At 32.1% G+C, this 13,404-nt stretch overlaps 1 protein-coding gene across 1 annotated transcript; it reads right to left on the bottom strand.

Moving 5' to 3' along the window:
• Positions 1-1,336: 1,336 nt before the first annotated feature.
• On the bottom strand, positions 1,337-5,252 carry LOC124842053 (Calcineurin-like metallo-phosphoesterase superfamily protein). Its single transcript, XM_047318465.2, has 9 exons — positions 4,978-5,252; positions 3,871-4,098; positions 3,596-3,717; positions 3,268-3,328; positions 2,885-3,025; positions 2,591-2,698; positions 2,224-2,452; positions 1,886-2,140; positions 1,337-1,761 (listed from the first exon to the last, which is right to left on the bottom strand). Exons 1-9 carry the CDS (start codon positions 5,143-5,145, stop codon positions 1,679-1,681), a joined length of 1,395 nt encoding a protein of 464 aa, XP_047174421.2. The 5' UTR covers positions 5,146-5,252; the 3' UTR covers positions 1,337-1,678.
• Between the last annotated feature and the right edge of the window lie 8,152 nt (positions 5,253-13,404).

The following is a 13,404-nucleotide window of genomic DNA, read 5'->3' as shown; positions in this document are numbered from 1 at the left end:
TTGAGAGGATAACAATTCAAGTTCCTCAAACTCAAGCGCTCGGATGAGCAAGCACACTTCTACTTAATGGCTAACAATGAATCCTATGGAAGACAAGTATTGTTTTTAGTTTTCATAATGATCATGAAGAAACAATTACTTCATGAATCATAAAAATTGGATATTGCCCATAAGAAACTAAAAAAGATCTAGAAACTCAAATGTTGTCATATGTTTTCATTATATAAAAAAGGATCATACATCAAACAAATATAATATTAAACATTTTGATGTTTCTAATGAAATATATGGTTGAATTCCTATTATAAAGTAACATGTCTCTAACTCCAAAAGATCCAAATAAGGTTTTGGGCACCAAAATTTTTTTATGTTTTGCAGGTTTTTTTTAAATCAAGCAAGTCTCTTTAGATATTCAAGATTTGATATCAATGGAATTTAGAAATGTTTATTTTTATTAAATTAAATTGTTTAGGAAGAGATCTTTAATCATCATATCATTCTTTTTTATTATGATAAAAAAAAGAGGTGTTTATTTCTTGTTAATTTAAAGAAAATGTCTCTTCATCTCTTTTGTGATTCAAGAGAGATATTTTCATCTTTTCTAAAACTCAAAAAAATATTTTGTAAACTTAAACTTTATTCTCGACTATTGTAAATTATGATTATTTTTAGTAATTGATTAATTTTCCTTAAAGATATTAACAACTGAACTTAAAATATTTTAATGCTAGAAATTAAAAGAAAGGATTTTAAAAGACACAATTTTATTAAATAAATCAATTCATTTTCTCTTAATTTTTGTTCATATTTGAATAATTCATTACGATATTCTAACAAAATTAAAAATAAGGCTTTCTTGTTTTAAACGAAACATAAATAAATTATAAAACATTGTTTTAAAATATGATTTTTTTTATTAAAATTCGTGTTTTGAAACACGTTCTGAATTACTTTTTCTAAAACTTATATATTTTTGTGAAGTTTTTTATAAGGTTCTCATATACGGTAAAAAGTCCTTTTTCATAGCATATAAATGTGTAACAAACTGATTCTGAAGAAGCTCTACCAAGTACGTATCTTTTCCCATAACGTATTGCAATGTTCTTTTTCTTTTCTATCTCTTTGTGTCAAAGTGCACAGCAATTTTGAAAACACATGCTTTTAAAAAATAACAGAACACAAATTTATGAAATACTAAGAAATACTAACAAATGAATCAAATAAAGCATCAAATAAAATGGTCAAAGCACCAATAAACTCACAAAGCTAACTCAAAAAACAATTGGTTTCAAAAAAAACTGTTTCCAAAATAATTTTTCACCATTCAGCAATCAAATTCTCATCCAAAACAAAAACAGTAGGGAGATTTTTCTCATATACTTCTGTTTCCATCTAGTTCAACAAACCTCTCCCTCAATTCCAGTTTTGTATCTTGCACCACCCTTCACAAGCTATCTATCTGAACAACCTTGCTTAGCTACATTTTGAAAACTAAACAATTTCTGAAAATGTAACTCAAATACACCCGAATTGTTCATATTGATAAAGGATTGATTAGTAGAAACAGTAGAAGAATTCTATACATCTTATTCACCTACAACCACAGATGTTAAATCTACAAAAAGGAGAAGAGATAGGACATGCTCCCTTTTGCTGACTGTGCATGAATCTACTTGCATCAATCGTGCTTTCTTTTGCAGCCTTCTAGTCTGAAAAGTCTGAAGCAAGTGTAAACTAGCACTAGGAATGCAACAAGAAACACTGCAACAAAGAAAGAGTTCAATTTAATCATCATACTATAATACTAAGCGTGCCACCTTAAAAGATTGACATACAAACTAAATGATCACTTGCTTTGTTAGTGGAACTTAGAGAAGTGACTTACCAATTAAGGTGCAAAAGAACAAGATCGCTAGGCGATATCTTACAAACCATGGCAGACTAACTTCAAGGGTGCAATGCTTTTGATTATCATGTCCTGCCTTTTCTCTGTCAAAACTCTCTGAATTTGATGATTGCAATTCCGTCAATGAAACATCAACACCTGTAACCGTGATGCTCTCTTTGTCCCTCACTTTTAACTTGAGAGTCACTGGGTGAGAGTCCCAATCTATTTCAATGGTTCCAAAGTTTGGCTGACCTAATGAAAACCCACATTTGAAACATCAAAAGCATGAAAAACAATATAAATATCCTTACCAAAAATAAGAAGGAAAAGTTTACCATATATACAAGATTTGTATCTGCAGTGTTGGCCCTTTACTCTCATTGTAGATGGGGTCAACAATGCAACAAATCTCACAAAAGAACGTAGGAAAGGTGGGACAACTTCCTCGACTGATTGAGTAACCCCACTTGAGGTTACATCATAAAGTGGATAGCCCACAGCACAATCATATCTCGTGATTTCCCCAAAGTGCACATCTCCACTGAGAAAAAACACTCCAGCTCTCTGCATAGAAAAGACTAATGAGAAGTGAAATGAGTACTCACTTCACCAACATAATTGGTAACAATGTAAATTCCTTTTAACAACAAAGATGTAAAACAGAAAATAGAAGTAGAATATGAATGTCCTGAAACTTGTTACCTTACTATCAGCTATTAATTTAAATAGCCGGTCTCTTTCCTTTGGAAAACGACCCCATGACTCCATTGCAAACAATGGATGAATGGTTGCCGAAAGATTTGATATAACCTGACATATAGATTAACTATATAATGTAATCACTTCAAGTCAAATTTAGATACACGCTGTCAAAAACACAGGCATAATAGTTGATGATGCAACCAAAATTCAAAGATGCAGATGTCATAAAAAATCATTTGTTTATTATTATGAATAATTTTGAACTATGTCTGGCACTATTAGTAATTGTAGTACCTGAATAGAAGATCCAATTATGGTAAGAGCCGTTGGTGGACCCTTGAGCTCTTTCTCCAACCACAACCACTGTGAATTCCCCAAAATGGTACCATCACTTCCTACAGGGTCTCTGTGATATCTAGTATCTAAGAGTACAATCTGAGAAGTTTTCCACAATCCGCAATAAAAGCAGTATTAGCACAAGATGAGTGCTTAAAAGTCAAAACACGATTTAAAAGCAACTCTCAAGTCTTATTATTGACAAAAACAAAGTTTGCGTTTTAACTTCATGTAAGACATTTAAAATGATCAAGTAATGGCTACCATCCTACCAGGGGACAATAATATAGAAAAAATTGTAGGAATTTGAGAAAGAATATTATATTACATTTGGTCAATACCTTGATATCTCTACCTACAGGACCATACGTATATGAGGCATATACACCAGCCTGTTTCCGCCTGAAATGAGAAGATAGGGTAAGTATGTAAATCAATATCTGCTTCCTATTAAAATTTGTGAATGGGTGAATACATGATCTGCTAGACATGTAATCTTTCCTCTCCATGAAGAAAAAAGAGTTTTCACATGCAATACAACCGTAAGCATCATATAAGAAAACTACCCCAATAATCAAGAGAATGATTCAATAAGTTAGGCAGAACAAATCAAATAACACAAAATGCAAGGTTAAGATCAGTCCAACATAATAATGCATATCCACCTACCGTGGGCTATCTTGAGGTTCATCCAAGAAATCAAGAAGCAACTTCTGGTTGGTGATTTTCCCTTGAAATTCTTTTCCTGCATCATTTAATCCATAATCGTGATCATCCCATGTACCAATAACCTATCAACAAACCAAATGTGAAAGTCAGGCCAAGATACCAATAAACATAGTCACCATTTTAGTAAATCAGCCCACAGGCATTTCAACATTGTGCTTTCAATAACAATCTCAACTAGAAAACAATAACAAATAGAAAATCTTAGAATGAAACACCTTAGCATTCTGATGAAGTCGAATATAGCCAGGACTAGACTTAGCCTTTTCATATCTAGCCTTCATTTCCTGCTCAGAAGAAGGAACAAATCGTGGAACATTCTTCCATGGCCCAACAGTCCTTTCCCGTCCAAATATTTTGAAAGGGCGTTTGGAGTCCCCGTAAATGTTATCACCCAGCCATATAAAAATTTGGGGACGGAAGTCCGCCACTGCATCCCAAATGGGCTGGCAAACACACAGCATACACAAACGTTAATGATCTGACATGAAGAAGTTAACAACACCCAGAAATCGTAGCAATTAGAAGCCTAAATAGTAACAGATATTAGGATTTTAGTCTAAAGCTGTACGATTTGTAAACCCAAACTACAACCAAAAAGAACACTAAAGCTTAGCCCTGTGATTTCTTGAATTTAGTTGCGGCAGATGAAATACAATTTTGTTGGCTTGATTAAGAAATACTATAAAAGACCATACAGTTGCATACTGCCATGTACAGCGTAAAATAAAAAGTTGTCTAGTTTTGGTTCAGCACGAATGATTGATTTTCAGTGGCAGAAGGGTGTGAAATACACCATTTATTGAAGTTGTCTACTGCATAATGAATTTTGAATTCTTCTAAAAATTGGGATAAAACGAAGTTTCAGATGCATCTCACTCTTTCGTGAAAAATTATACATTCCTTATCATCCCCACCAAGAATTCTTACAAACAGGGAACAGGTTCCAGAATCCAAGGAAAATTAATTATAAACAGAAACAGTTGGTTTGTTATTTGTTACATAAAATTAATCAAATTTCTTTTGTTCACAGAAATTTACATAATTGTCGTGGTTGTTATTATTGCTGTTTCTTTTTTTAAGTTGAGTACAAAAGAGCTGCAGTTCGCTTAAAGCTGACGTAATACTGGGACTCCAACAGCATGTTAGTACAAGAATTGAGATATCGTGGTTGGAACAAAGAAACAGAATAACTAGTATATCAGTTCCATTACACGACACTGCAGAATGGGTAAAAATAAAACAAAGAAAAGACAAAACAAGAATAAAAAGTAGAAAAAATAAAAAACAAAAAAGCATAACAAAATAGGAAAATTTTTTGAAACCTGAGGAGCGCTCTGGTTGGAGCATGATCCGAAGGCAATTCGGGAGACCACTTGTTCCTGCTTCTCGTGACTGTCGGAACTGGTAACGGTTACTGTAAAGCTGACCATTCCGATAAAAACAACGGCGTTCCACCACCGGCTCCGCCGCAGACGTTGATCGATACCCATTTGCGCAAAAACCACGACTTCGAATTCAGTTCTTTCTCAGAGATCATAAAAAGGGAACTTTCTCACAATTTGAGACCAATGGCAGACACAAAATGAAACTTTCGGTTCTTATATAACCAATTTATTTTCTCTTTTTTATATACACTTTCCAATAAAAAAAAAAACACAGCATTGAATGAAACAATTTTCAAATTTGGAAATAAATATACGTAATTTTTATGAGACAAAAACATCTTTTTTTTCTGCAAGAGATTGTCGCAAAGTCACTTTTTTACGTAATCTTTTCTAGACAATTATTTTTTTCGGAAGAGGTAGTCATAAAGTCACCTTTTTTCTGTAAAATTAATACTATTAGATTGGAAATAGTTAAGTTTATTCTTACTATATTTATTGGTACCAAATATCTTTTAAAATTTATCACTAACCTTTATAAAAAATCTAAAGTAAAATCTTCTCACTTTAAAACTCTTTTTAATCGGTTAAACATAAAATTAGAACTTCATTTCAAAATTAAAATTTAACTTTACTCACACTAATGCTATAATCTAAAAATGATTAAGCATCAATATTAAAAAAATGTCCATAATTTTGAACTTTTGATTTAATGTAATAACCACATCTTACATGTATAATATTATTTCGTTTAATCATATATTGTTAGCATGATAAATGCATTAAATTTAGAATGATTATTTCAAAAGCCCTGATTTGGACGATTTTTTATTGACTCAAAGGATCAAACTTAAACTATTTTTAATTGTGGTTTATAAGTACTCAAATATACTAACCAACAGATTATTTATATGAATAGAAGATTTTATATTAATTAAAATATAAGATTCAGGTAAAAGACCTGCTTTATATTTATGATATAGTTTTAAAAAAGTTATTGATAATATGTAAGTGGTGTGTGGTAAAAGAAGAGAAGAAAATGCATGATCATCGTTGTAGAAAGTGATATATATAGAGAGTAAGAAGATAAAAGAAAATATAAACATAAAATGTAGAAAAGAAATATGCAATATTTATAATATTAAGGTATATCCATTGGAAAAATGGAATTCATGAAGAAAATTGTAATTAGCCAATTCAATTTCATTGACATTTGACAAAGCCTTTAGTACCATCACCATGTCTGTTTGTCCACAGAACAGTGAAGCAACTTTATTTGCCACACTGATTAATTGATGATGATGATGATGGAGTCTGCGTTGACTGTAGTTGACCACTGACCAAACATGGAACCCATTTATCCTATGTCGTCCAAAAGCATTCCTCAAAGGCAAGAAATCTGAACTTGTGCATTGAAACAAATCCAATGTTATCACTTTCAACAGTAACATCGCCCAAAATTAGCTTCCACGCACAATTGCATATCTCTATCCTCTCTCTAGCTAATAGCAATAGCATTCATAATTGAGTCATCTTTTCTTCATCTGTTTTTCTACTGATTGAGTTTTTTTCCTGAATTTATTTTATATAAGGCACCCTGAATTTATATTTAAAACAGTGAAAAAGTTAGATCTTTATATAATAATTTTGACTACGATGTATGTTTAAATAATCATTTGATCATTCGTTCGTGCACGTTCTATTCAAGATGAAACATCTTTTACTGTATAAATGGATATTCGTTAAGAGTGACAATTTTGGCAAGAATCAATACAATAATGCTATAGATTTTTAGAGGCTAAACAGGTGATATTCATTAAAATTAACGTAACACGTTAATAATGAATTAGATAATGATTCATGACATGCATGGCTTTGAAAATAGTGAGCACTTTGGCAATGAGAATGAGAGTCTCGCTTTATACAGAACTTGTTTGCGTGGAATTAATTACGTTTGTTCAAGTAACTTTTGCAACTCTTCACTGATCAATGATAGCAAAACGAGAAGGATTTCATGGCACCCAGTTGAATAATGATAGTTTCACAGTTATAAACTTGGATGGCACGACCATTAGATCAAGGTTTATTTGTAATACAAATTTCTTCTTATATTATCGAAATAAAATTTTAAGTTTGATTGACAAACAACATTCACTCACCAATGTAAGAATGGGTTTTAGCCCTAGTTATTTAAGATATTGTATACTGTGCATTAGTTCAACAATCTAGACATATGTAGACAACATAAAAAAAAAGTAATTTTTTTATCTCAATTATAAATTGAAGTATAAATTTAGTATTAGACATCGATTCAATAAGAACCAAAACATAACACCATTAATAATAGAAAAATATATAAAAAGAAAGGATTATGCTTTGGTTTTTTAATAACCAAAGCTTAACTCTTTTCATATAAAAATTATTTAATTTAAAAGGCATATAATGATTGGATTTTCTAGATAATCGAAACCCAATATCTTTAAAATAAAATAATTTATTTAAATAAAAAATGATTAAGCTTCGGGTTTTACTATAATTAAAGTCTAACACTCTTTAAATTAAATAATTTTAGATAAAAAGGTATTGGGATTCGGTTTTTAACGAACCCAAAGTCTAGTATCCCATTTATGCTTTGATTTTGGTAATTATCGAAGTCTATTTTATGTGTTTTTTTTTCAAATGATTTTATTGTTTTTGTTTCTGCTTACACATCAAACTTGGACAAAATTACAATCAGTCCGATACAACAATATAAAATTAGACAAAACCAAAATATATTATAAATGATACCTAAAATCAGTAGGATACAACAATATTGTAAATTTTTAAATGAATCACAATGTACATTTGTTAAATATCTAGAATCACATGTGTTAAATACTATTGTACATTTGTATTATATATTTTGTATAAGATATTCTTAAATACTTAATGGACTTGTCAAGAATTAGTGTAGTATTCTTGAATTTATGCATAAAAGACAATAGTTTCAATTAGTATATAAACAAACAAAGTTGCAAAGTATTTGACTCAATGCAATTATTATCGTTTTCCAACTAGCTATAATACGAGCATAAACAACGATTGTCATCTATTGCATTACATAGTGATCGTATTCATATGTGTCAATTTGTTTATAACTACTACAATATATTAACACAATTATAAATAATTGGAAGAAAAAGAATCAAATAATTATAAATATATGAACCAAAATACTAACTTTGAGGGGCAATCATGCAAGCTTTTTTATCTTAGTAGTTGATTTCCTTAACAACATGCTATGTCCAACAATTGAACTATAGATAGAAGAATCTTATTGGGTTTAGGACTTTCCTCTTGATTTATTGTTACATGGAAAGCAATTTATGTTTAAACATAGCGTACATGTGGGGGTAGGGTTTAGGGTTTATGGTTAAGGGTTTAAGGTTTAAGGTTTAGGGTTTAAAATTTAAGGTTTAGGGTTAAGGGTTTAGAGTTTAGGATTTAGAGTTTGGGGTTTGGGGTTTGGGGTTTGGGGTTTGTGTTTTGGGTTTGAGGTTTGGGTTTGGGGTTTGGGGTTGGGGTTGGGGTTGGGTTTGGGTTGGGGTTGGGGTTGGGGTTTGGGGTTTGGGTTTAGGGTTTGGGGTTTGGGGTTTAGGGTTTAGAGTTTAGGATTTAGGATTTGGGGTTTGGGTTTGGGGTTTGGGGTTGGGGTTAGGTTTGGGTTGGGGTTGAGGTTTGGGTTTGGGTTGGGGTTTGGGCTTTGGGCTTTGGGGATTATGGATTAGGGTTTAGCGTTTAGGGTTTAGAGTTTAGTATTTAGTGTTTAGGGTTTAGTGTTTAGGGTTTAGAGTTTCGGGTTTAGGGTTTATGGTTTAGGGTTTATGGTTTAGGGTTTAAGGTTTAGGGTTTAGGGTTTAAGGTTTAGTGTTTAGTGTTTAGGGTTTAAGGTTTAGGATTTAGGGTTTGAGGTTTGGGTTTGGGGTTTGGGGTTTGGGGTTGGGGTTGGGTTTGGGTTTGAGTTTGGGTTGGGGTTTGGGTTTGGGTTGGGGTTTATGGATTAGGGTTTAGCGTTTAGCGGTTAGGGTTTAGGGTTTATAGTTTAGTGTTTATTGGTTAGGGTTTAGTGTTTAGGGTTTAGGGTTTATGGTTTATGATTTATGGTTTAGGGTTTAGGGTTTATGGTTTAGGGTTCAGGGTTCAGAGTTCAGGGTTCAGGGTTCAGGGTTCAGGGTTTAAGGTTCAGGGTTCAGGTTCAGGGTTCAGGGTTCAAGGTTTTGGATTTAGGGTTTTGGGTTTTGCGTTTTGGGTTTTTAGTTTTGGGTTTAAGGTTTAGGGTTTAAAGTTTAAGGTTTATGGTTTAGCGTTTAGGGTTTAGGGTTTAAGGTTTATGGGTTCAGGGTTCAGGGTTCATGGTTCAGGGTTCAGGGTTTAAGATTCAGGGTTTTGGGTTTAGGGTTTATTGTTTAGGGTTTTTGGTTTAGGGTTTATGGTTAAGGGTTTAGGGTTTAAGGTTTAGGGTTTATTGTTTAGGGTTTAGGGTTTATGGTTTTTGGTTTAGGGTTAAGGGTTTAGGGATTATGGTTTATGGTTTAGGGTTTATCGTTTAGGGTTAAGGGTTTATGGATTATGGTTTATGGTTTAGGGTTTAGGGTTTAGGGTTCGGGGTTTAGGATTCAGGGTTTTGGGTTTTGGGTTTTGGATTTAGGGTATAGGGTTTATGGTTTTGGGTTTTGGGTTTATATTTTAGGGTTTAAGGTTTAGTGTTTAGGGTTTAGGGTTTATGGTTTATGGTTTAGGGTTTAGGGTTTTGGGTTTATGGTTTAGGGTTTATAGTTTAGTGTTTAATGTTTAGGGTCTAGTGTTTAAGGTTTAGGGTTTAGGGTTTATGGTTTATGGTTTGGGGTTTGGGGTTTGGGATTTGTGGTTTAGGGTCTAGGGTTTAGGGTTTAGGGTCTAGGGTTTAGGGTTGTGGGTTTAGTGTTTAGGGTTTAGGGTTTAAATAATTTTGCTTACCAACTTTCCTTGGTGTCAAATCTTCTCGGATCTTCATTTCAAAGAAATCCAAATGAGCATTTACTCCATACTTTGTCTTTTTTCTGAATGTTAAATAGTGTACTAATCAAGCTATCAAACACGTTCTTCTTTACATGAATTACATTTATGTAATGTCTAACCTCTAACTTCAACCAATTCGGAAGATCAAAGAATATGAATTTTTTTTTCTTCCAATGGCTTGTTGCAAATGAATTATTTGATGTTTTCCCAAATACATTATATACTTTATTCTTTGATATAAATTATTCAGTGTCTCCTTTTATATTAATTTTTAGAAAATATATTTTCTTAAAAAAAACTTGTAAAGAGTAAATAATTTTCATATTGAATCTCAATTGGGAAACTAAGACTAACTCCATGCAATAAAAATCTCAAATAAAACAAAACTAAATCAATATATTTAAACATATAATTAATCACATATCTAACAAACAAAAAATAAATTTTTTATTGAAAAAATATTATAGGCTCATACTAAAACTAAATTTTCAAGATAGTAATATGAACCTAGGAGCATAAAACATGAGCAACAATGAAGATGCAATCTTGGACGCGTTTTGGAAAATTAATTAATCTCACTTCAATATTAACAACAATAACAACCTAAAAGTCAAAAATTTACCAAAAAAACCCAAAAATACACAAACTTCACCAAAAACACAAAATAAGCACTTACCGGTTCACCGCCTAGAAGTTGAGCAACAATATAAAAGTGGAGGTGCAAAGTTAACCCTAGACAAAATTTTAGATTTAATTATTAGTAAAATTGGAGCATAAAAGACAATAGGCTTCGATTATAAAAATAACTAACATCTAAAACTTTGTTTTTACTAACAAACTTAAAATTTTGGTGAACTTTTATATTTTGATTATTTAAAATTTTTATGCTTTGATTTTCTTAATAAATAATTTTTGAAATTTTAACAAATTTTTATATCTCAATTTTTAAGAAACTAGAACGTAAAAATTTGATAACTTTCGATTTTTTTCAAAAATCAAAATCTATAAACATATAAAAATTTTAAAATTATCATATACTTCGTTTACTTTATAACCAAAACATATAAGACATTATAAAGTACAAATTACACCCATGACTATACCAATATATATTTAAGTTTTCGTCACCTGCATGCGAACTCTACACATGTTCTTCCTGTTTCAACTCCGTGAATATTGCTACACCTATTCACCATGTTATAGGTTAAGCTTTGCAAACTCTTGGGAAGGGTAATAAAAGTGATGATTTCATGATTAAACTTGGATCAGCTTATGGTCTTGGTTTCCATACCATGAGTTAGGAGGGATTATTTGTTTATATATTTCTCTTTCTTTTTTATTTCTTATTATTGTCTTAAGAAAACACTTTAACACTAGTAAAGTTTGTAGGCAAAATGATAATTTCAACATTAAATTAAATACTTAGAAATTAAAAAAAAAATGTACTGGATTGATGTAATTATATTTGAAAGAATGGAATTATAAATCCTTGTATAGTAATCCTTTTGAAATAAAATTATGAGTGTTCTACACTAGTACACTAAGGAAAACGACAGCGTTTATTTTTGCTTATAGGCAGCGATTCCGCAACCGAGGCATATACAAAAAGGGTATGTTTTTTGTCTCGGTTATGAACCGAGGCAAAAAAGGGGTAGGATTTTGTTTCGATTCTTAGGTAACCGAGGCAGTAGGGTGTTTTATTTCTTTTTTTTATTTCAATCCTCGATACATACTAAACCGAACGGTTCGTATAGTGAACCGAACGGTTCGAGCCCTCACCAAGCGCTAGTCGCGTCATCACCATTCTTTCGCTGCCATCGCAATGCCCTTGTTGCGCCCACGTCACACCCTAGCTGCGTCGTCGCCGTTCTTTCGCCTCTCTACAATACCAACCCAGAAAATCAACCCCCAAGACGAAATGCAAACTCTAAATCACTACAAGATGAGGACAACGCGCTCCCACCACCACTCCTGCACATAATCAATCAAACACCACCACTCCTGCAGAGAATCAATCAAACAGAAAACAACTCAATCGAAATCAAAAAAAGGGGAGGGAAGGAAGTTTCCTCCTTTGCTGCGAAACAGAACGGAGAGACAAGAACCCTAGGTTGTTCACGCGATGAAGAACCCTAGGCTAGGTTGGATGCACGACTTGAAGCAAGACGAATCGGAACAAAGAAGAGAAAGGAAGCCTCCAACAGGGTTGGATGCACGACTTGGATGCGCGAAAGGGAAGAAGAAGAGCATTGCAAGAGAAAATATGTTTTCGTTTAGGGTTCTAAATTTGAACTTACACAGGAACTATTACCTCGGTTAAGGTCTCACTTCGCGCCTAAACTGAGGCATATAGGGAGGACACATACTGCTTCGATTCATAGTAGAACCAAAGCCGAACGGTCCTATTGTTTCTATCCCCAGAAAACCAAGGCATATTAGTGGACAAAATGTGCTTGGGCCATTCGGTTCCAAAAAAGGTCACCTATCTGGCAGGGCATATTGTCTCGGTTCATAGCAGAACCAAAGTCGAACAGTTTTATTGTCTCTGTCCCCAAACAACCGAGACATATTAATGGACAAAATGTGCTTGAGACGTTCGGTTCCAGAAAAAGTCACCTGTTTGACAGGGCATACTACCTCGGTTCATATCAGAACCGAAGCCGAACGATCTTATTGCCTCTATCCCTAAATAACTGAGATATATAAGTTCGTCATAATTACGAAAGTGTCACCACGTTTTCATATGCTTCATTTTTTACAAAACTAAAGTCTATGGTGTGAGTTAAAAAACAAATTTTTTAACAAATTCGAAAGTAAGCATGTCTTTCCCATTAAGTAATCTTTGAACTCTTTTATACATTATTAATTATATTATTTTGTACCTATAATTATAATTATCACGATTCAAATTCTACAAAATAACATAATTAATTATGTATATATTTTTTCTTTTTTAGAAAAAGCTTTTTTCTCTCTCCTATTTATTTCTTTCCATACACCTTCATTTCCTTTTTTTTCTATCATTTGTTCCAAACTGACTCTTACAGACAAAGAATAATTAATCAGCCCACCTAAAAAATAAGAAACAGTAACTTGATTTAAAAACATTAAACTGATTTTTTAATAAGAAAAATAAAGAACAGTATCACTAGTATTTTATTTATAATTTTGTATTTTAATTTATATATTAGTCATTGATTTTAGATTAAATTTTTAAGATAGAAAAGGAAGACGGAATGTTTTTAGTTATCCATTTGAACATAAATTTATATATATATATATATATATATATATATGTTATCATTGAAATTAATTTTTTTATAAACT

Source organism: Vigna umbellata, chromosome 1 (assembly GCF_029865625.1).
Source record: "Vigna umbellata cultivar VRB3 chromosome 1, Vumbellata_1.0, whole genome shotgun sequence".
Taxonomy (NCBI): Eukaryota; Viridiplantae; Streptophyta; class Magnoliopsida; order Fabales; family Fabaceae; genus Vigna; species Vigna umbellata.
Note: the sequence above shows the minus strand (reverse complement) of the source record. Positions and strands in the feature narration are given on the sequence as shown.

Excerpts from the sequence above, each read along its gene's own strand:
- LOC124842053 (XM_047318465.2), bottom strand. The coding sequence starts at position 5,145 with ATGGGTATCGATCAACGTCTGCGGCGGAGCCGGTGGTGGAACGCCGTT. Across the intron at positions 3,329-3,595 it reads GAACCTCAAGATAGCCCACG|GCGGAAACAGGCTGGTGTAT; the intron begins GTAGGTGGATAT and ends TTCTCATTTCAG. Across the intron at positions 2,453-2,590 it reads AATTAATAGCTGATAGTAAG|AGAGCTGGAGTGTTTTTTCT; the intron begins GTAACAAGTTTC and ends TTTTCTATGCAG.